The sequence below is a fragment of the Malus sylvestris genome, chromosome 17 (assembly GCF_916048215.2).
Source record: "Malus sylvestris chromosome 17, drMalSylv7.2, whole genome shotgun sequence".
Taxonomy (NCBI): Eukaryota; Viridiplantae; Streptophyta; class Magnoliopsida; order Rosales; family Rosaceae; genus Malus; species Malus sylvestris.
The window spans coordinates 9780503-9787176 of record NC_062276.1 but is presented as its reverse complement, the minus strand read 5'-3'; the positions used below and the strand labels follow the sequence as shown (position 1 = coordinate 9787176).

At 38.2% G+C, this 6674-nt stretch overlaps 2 protein-coding genes across 2 annotated transcripts; both read left to right on the top strand.

The window, feature by feature from the left end:
• The first annotated feature begins 2019 nt into the window (after window positions 1-2019).
• On the top strand, window positions 2020-4205 carry LOC126611767 (receptor-like protein 6). The gene is made up of 2 exons (XM_050280132.1): window positions 2020-4153; window positions 4198-4205. The coding sequence occupies exons 1-2, from the start codon at window positions 2020-2022 to the stop codon at window positions 4203-4205; spliced, it is 2142 nt and encodes a 713-aa protein (XP_050136089.1).
• A 76-nt stretch (window positions 4206-4281) lies between these two features.
• On the top strand, window positions 4282-4917 carry LOC126611766 (putative receptor like protein 25). Its single transcript, XM_050280131.1, has one exon. It carries the CDS (start codon window positions 4282-4284, stop codon window positions 4915-4917), a length of 636 nt encoding a protein of 211 aa, XP_050136088.1.
• Window positions 4918-6674: the final 1757 nt, after the last annotated feature.

Genomic DNA, 6674 nt, shown 5'->3' with positions numbered 1-6674 from the left:
ACCCTCATAAACGGAACCTGACCTTCACAGAAGGACAGAGAGTCTCACACTCAACCTTCACAACAATAGAGGGAAATACCATCTCAGCCAAACAAAGAGCAAAATGGCAAGGGCTACATCCACAAAGAGCTCCCTTGCCAATCTATTGTAATTTATACATTCATTTAGTGAATCAAAATTAACATCATTGTGGATGTAGCCCAAACATTGGGGTGAACCACGATACATCTTTGTGTTCTTGTGTGTTTGTGTGATTCACGGCCGGATTTACGTTGGTCCAAGATTCTCCAGATTTTGTGCATCAACGAATGTCATGGATGATTTTCTGGATATCTTCAGTTTGAGAGACAACGGACTTGGAATCCACCATTTTGTAGTCCAAAAATGTGCCCACGACAAATTTCTTTGAACCAGCATACTCTATTTTTTTTCTCAAGTGATTCCCAAAGTTCCTTAGCTGTTTTGCATACCATATAGACATCATACAACGAATCATCTAATGCATTGAGAATATAGTTTCTGTAGAGGAAATCATTATGATTCCAGGCATCTATGGCCGTCAAAGTTTCTGCAGAAAAAATATTTTCTCCATCTGCAGTAGGCACAGTCTTGAACAGAACATTAGCCAAACTCAGTGTTGTCAAATAAAACAACATCTTCTGCTGCCATCTTTTGAAATCTCCGCCCTTAAATTTCTCAGGCTTCTCAGAATGAGGTTTAGTTCTTGATTGTTCCATACTGTTCGAAGATTGTTGGAGAACAATTCAGAAATAAATAAAAATAATAGAAATAACAGAACTTGAAATTCTTATACTTTATTAACTAAAAATACTTGCTATACAGAATGAAATTACAGGAAAAAAATACAAGAATTAAAATGGTACTAACTTGATTACAACAGGTAGAGGCTAGCGCAAAAGCTATATCATTTGAACAGTATCAGGATACAGCTACCTAATTCTACAACACACACTAGATTATAGAATTCTAGCAAATTGCTTTGTGTGTTTACTCTCTTAAATGTTTGTACGGAAGGGAAGGAAGAAGGAAAGATAATTTATGATGGAACTGAGGATTCCAGTTATATAGGTTCTTTCATACCTCTTCAAATACCTTTTGGATGTATCTGAAGCTATACAACTCTTTCCAAAGAGTTGTGTCTATTAATCAAAACGTTTTTAATTAATTTTAATTCTTATGCCCCAAGTGCCCCAATGCCTTGTCTTGATTAATTAATATTAATTAATATTAATATTATGGTATAATCATCAAGCCTAATCTACACAATTAGTGGCCCAAATCTCAATCTCTATTCCAAATGGTCCAACACATAATCACTAATAAACGAGACTAAAGTAATATAAGGACCTCAAGTTCCCTTGAGTTCCCCAATGTGGAACTTGAAGAAGCTCAAAACTCCAACACACTTTGGCAAGCAACAAGCATGAATGGTTTGTGGAGACATTTTTCAGTACAACTGATTTAAAATTCATCTCGTAATGAAGTAATTGCTTGACAAAAAACCAACACTAATTATATAATATTTCAATAGCATCACCCACTAATTAAACTACAACGCACTACCGGCATTACCCCATGATGGAATCGTGTTCAATATAACGAATTCTGCCAAGTTAATGATGATTTTGTTAAAAAAGAAAAAAAGAAAAAAGAAATTAAAGAGACTTTAGACTTTTCGTTTAGCGTGAAAAGCATGACAGACGAGACAAAACTTAATCAGGAAGAGCGCTCACTTGACTTCAAGTCTTCTACGTTGATGTTTTACCGCTGCTCGGGACGACAATTCTAAATGTGTTTCCGCAGTGTCATTATCAGATACACTAATCCTGGCCATTTTTGTTCTTTCTTTTTCTATTCGTTCACATTAGTTATTAATTATATCGTTGAAAAAAATAAGCAAAAAGACACGACATTGTAATTTGTGTATTTAAGTTTGCTATGGGAGACGCATATTTGACATACAATAAACCCAGAAAATAACAATTACATAGTCAGGATATGGGACTGCGATCGTCTTGGCGGTTTAATGTTTTCTCATTTCAATGTTTTATTTTTATGTTGCTCAATATTACCCAGTACTGTTTCTGTTTCTTACTTGTGCAGACACAAACCATAGCCCATGATGATGAGTGCTCTGCCTTGCTGCAATTCAAGGGTAGCTTTACGATCAGAAAATCTGCTTCTGATGAGCTTTTTGCATATCCAAAGACTGGATCTTGGATGCGAGAAGGAGATCAAAATCGGAGCAACTGTTGTTTGTGGGATGGTGTTGAGTGCCATGAGGAGTCTCGCCATGTCATTGGCCTTGACCTCAGGAGCAGCTTTCTTTATGGTTCTATCAATTCCAACAGCAGCCTCTTTCAACTCGTTCACTTACAGAGGCTTGACCTCACAGATAATGACTTCAATTTCTCTCCAATACCATCACGTTTAGGTCATCATCTTACATGTTTGACGTACCTAAACCTCTCATATTCCGTATTTTCTGGCCAAATTCCAATCGAAATTTCAAAGCTATCAAAGTTGTCAACCCTTGATCTGTCTTCTAATAATGATTTGGAGCTTAAGAGAACCAACCTGAGAAGCCTAATCCAAAACTTCACCAGCATAAAAGAACTTGATCTCAGCGACGTGGGCATACATTCCACCGTTCCTGATATCCTGAGGAATGCAACTTCTCTCACAGTTCTCTCACTTAGGACATGTCAGTTGTATGGGGAATTCCCAATAGGTATTTTCCAGCCACCAAACTTAGAGGTACTTGATTTGTATGAAAACTTCAACCTAGCCGGTTATATTCCTACCTTTAACAAGACCAATTCCTTCAAGGTATTGGATGTTGTCGAGACGAGTTTCTATGGTCAGTTGCCTAATTCTATCGGAAACCTTCATTCCTTAAACACTTTGAGCATCTCATTTTGCAATTTTTATCCCCGTGTTCCATCTTCCCTCAGAAACCTTACACAGCTCACTTACCTTGACATTTCTTCATTCTACGACATTGACCATACTTATTCCAACAAAACAAGCCAATTAGTTCCGGATTCATGGTCTTGGATCGGAAAGCTAATGAAACTTCATGTCTTGGGGCTTGCATATTCCAACTTATGGGGAAATTTTCCATACTTCGTGGCTAACCTAACGCAACTTGCATATCTAGACTTGAGCTTTAATGATATAAGTGGTGAAATCTCATCTTGTATTATGAATTTAACCCAATTGACTTATCTTGCCCTTTCCTCCAATAAGTTGAATGGAATAGTTGAGTTTGATCAGTTTTCTAAGCTCCGAAGCTTAGCTTCACTTCGATTATTAGGCAACCAGTTATCTCTGCTGATAAAACCCGATTTGAATGCTACTCTTCCAATGTTTAAACTTCTGTGGTTGGATTCCTGCAACTTAACAGAGTTTCCTGAGTTTTTAAAGAATCAGCACGAATTGTTTGATCTACACCTTTCTGCTAACAAAATTCATGGCCAAATACCAAAATGGTTCTGGAATGCAACTAGAGAAAATTTGGTGAATCTCGACCTCTCCTATAACTTCCTAACAGGATTTGACCAAAACTCGCTCAATATTCTTCCATGGAAAAATATGAAGTACTTTAATATTGAATATAACAGGTTAGAAGGATCACTGCCAGTTCTACCACAATCAATCGTAAGTTTTGACGCTGGAAACAATAATTATACTGGAGAAATTTCACCGTTGTTCTGCAACTTGAATTATCTCCGGCTTCTTGGTTTGTCCAACAACAACCTGAAAGGCATACTTCCACAATGTTTGGGGAACTCCAGTGCTATGGAAATATTGCACCTGCCCAACAACTCTTTTCACGGCAATATTCCTCAAATATGTGCAAACAGAAATAGTTTGAGAAAGGTTGATTTGAGTTACAACAAGTTGCAAGGGAAGCTGCCAAGATCAATGGCCAATTGCATTCAGTTAGAGTTTCTCAACCTTGGAAATAATCACATTAACGACATCTTCCCATCCTGGTTAGGGTCACTTCCAGTATTAAGGGCTCTTCTTTTGCGGTCTAATAGATTTCATGGAGAGATTGGGAAGCCTCCGACAAACCATGAGTTCCCAAACTTGTGCATCATTGATCTATCAAACAATGGTTTTTCCGGTATGTTGCCCTCTATTTACTTACAGAACTGGAATTTCATGAAGCTTGTTAACGAGACCAATCAAACTTATTTTGAAGTCTCTTCAACCCGAGGCTCAAGTGATATCTATTATATATTACCGTACTCGATGACGATTAATGCAAAAGGTGTTGAGTTAAAATATTTGGAGACACCTTATCTTTTGAGACTCATAGATCTTTCAAGTAATAGATTTGAAGGTGAGATTCCTGGTGTCATTGGGAATCTAACAGGGCTTCATTTGCTGAACCTCTCCAACAACATTCTCACTGGTCTCATTCCCTCATCTCTAGGGAACTTGACATCTCTTGAATCATTGGATCTCTCTGAAAACCAGCTCTCAGGAAGGATCCCCAGCAATTTGGTACGACTCAATTTTCTTGCATATTTCAACGTATCCCACAACCGGCTATGGGGGCCTATACCACTCGGCCAACAATTTGGTACATTCCTAGAAGATTCATACCAAGAAAACTTGGGCTTGTGTGGAAAGCCCTTGTCAAATAAATGCAAGGATTCGAAGAGCACAAAGCTACCACCATCATCAATCTTTGAAGGAGAAGATTCGGGATTTCGATTTGAGTTTGATTGGTACGTGGTTCTGCCAGGAGTCATTAGTGGACTAATAGTTGGAGTGATTTCTGGGAACACTTTGGCAAACAAGAAGCATGAATGGTTTGTGCAGACATTTAGCAGGAAGAGACAGCTAAGAGGCAGAAAGGGAAGGAAGGGACGTCAGGCTTAAGTCATTATTTTATCCATGAAATGTTTGGTTCTTCAAAACCCATTCAGCTTTCAGTGTAACTTTTTTTGTTCAATAAAATTTCCCTCATACTATGAAGTTTCCTTAAAAATGTCATTCTAACTTGTGATGCATGCTTGCTGTTTATTAGTGTAAAACATATATTTCTGAGAGTTGTATTATCTTTCTAACTGAGTAGTGAATGCCCTAAATTTTATTGCATCCATCCTCTTGCATTGCTGCCTTAGTTTACCACCATAAGGTTTTTAGCAACCTTAATGAGGAAGTTTCCTTTCTAAAAGTGCCTTTAATCCCACCCTAGACCTGAAATATAAAAAATTAAAATAATTTTCATAAATTAAATTTCAATTGTTGAAATGATCAAACATTAAATTTTAACGACATTCCCATTAAGTATTGATGATACAACGATTGAAGATTCATGACATAACAATCAGGTGACAAGTATATTGAAAACTAATCATAATTGAGATTTGAGAAATGATTATTATGGCAATTTGCCAAAACAAAAATTGAATGGCAAGGAAAACCTTAATCCCATGGCAAGAACAAGACCAGAGAAAACCTACAATCAGACCACAGATTCCATAATGGTTCACTTCTAGCTAAGTGAGCAGTTGGCCAAGTATTGATAACAATATTGAGTGAGAGGAATCAATGAACACCATTGATGAACACAGAGAAAGGATTGATGAAGAATTCAGAGAAAGAGATAGAAAACGCTAGAGAGAAGTTAGAGAGAGAACAACAAAATTGAATGGTTTTTACATTAATTGCACATAGTGCTAAAACAACGGTACATATAGAACAATCCTAACTAACTTGCCTATGTGGCTTATCCAATACAACCATTTCTACTGTAATAACTTATCTCTCCATATACACCAATAGACTGTTGACACCTGTTATTACTCCCTCTCAATCTCAGCCGGGATTCCCTAATCTAAGATTGTGACAGTGCTTAATGAATAGAGGACTATGCAATCCCTTAATAAGTATATCAGCAACTTGAGACTCTGTTGGAACATAATCCACTGTTATATATCTCTTTTGAACCCTTTCCCTGACAAAGTGATAGTCAGTGCCAAGGTGTTTAATGCGAGAGTGAAAAACTGGATTGGAGGATAGTGCCAAGGTAGACAAATTATCACAATGCAAGGCTGGAGGACAAGTCAGTACATGGTGCAAGTCTTTTAGAATTGATCTGATCCAACAAACATCAGCAGTGCAATGAGCCAAAACCTTATACTCAGCTTCAGTTGAGCCTCTCGAAGCTGAAGCTTGTTTCTTCGATTACCATGAAATGGGATTGCTGCCAACATATACTACATACCCTGAAATAGATCTCCTTGTATTGATATCTGCAGCCCAATCTGTCACATCCCTGCCCAGGTCCCCACCACATCCCAGGCTCAATTCCACTATAGCACAATATTGTCTGCTTTGGGCCCCGACCACGCCCTCACGGTTTTGTTTCAGGGAACTCACACGAGAACTTCCCAATGGGTCATCCATTATGGGATTGCTCTCGCGTGAACTTGCTTAACTTCGGAGTTCCGATGGAACCTGAAGCCAGTGAGCTCCCAAAAGGCCTCGTGCTAGGTAGAGATAGGAATATACATATAAACCTTACAGGATCCACTCCCCTAGGCAATATGGGATGTTACATTCCACCCCCCCTTAAGGGCCCGACGTCTTCATCGGCACACTTCCGGCCAGGGATTGGCTCTAATACCAAA

Bases quoted from the DNA above. Each gene is read 5' to 3' on its own strand.
- LOC126611767 (XM_050280132.1), top strand. From the start codon at position 2,020: ATGGGACTGCGATCGTCTTGGCGGTTTAATGTTTTCTCATTTCAATGT.
- LOC126611766 (XM_050280131.1), top strand. From the start codon at position 4,282: ATGACGATTAATGCAAAAGGTGTTGAGTTAAAATATTTGGAGACACCT.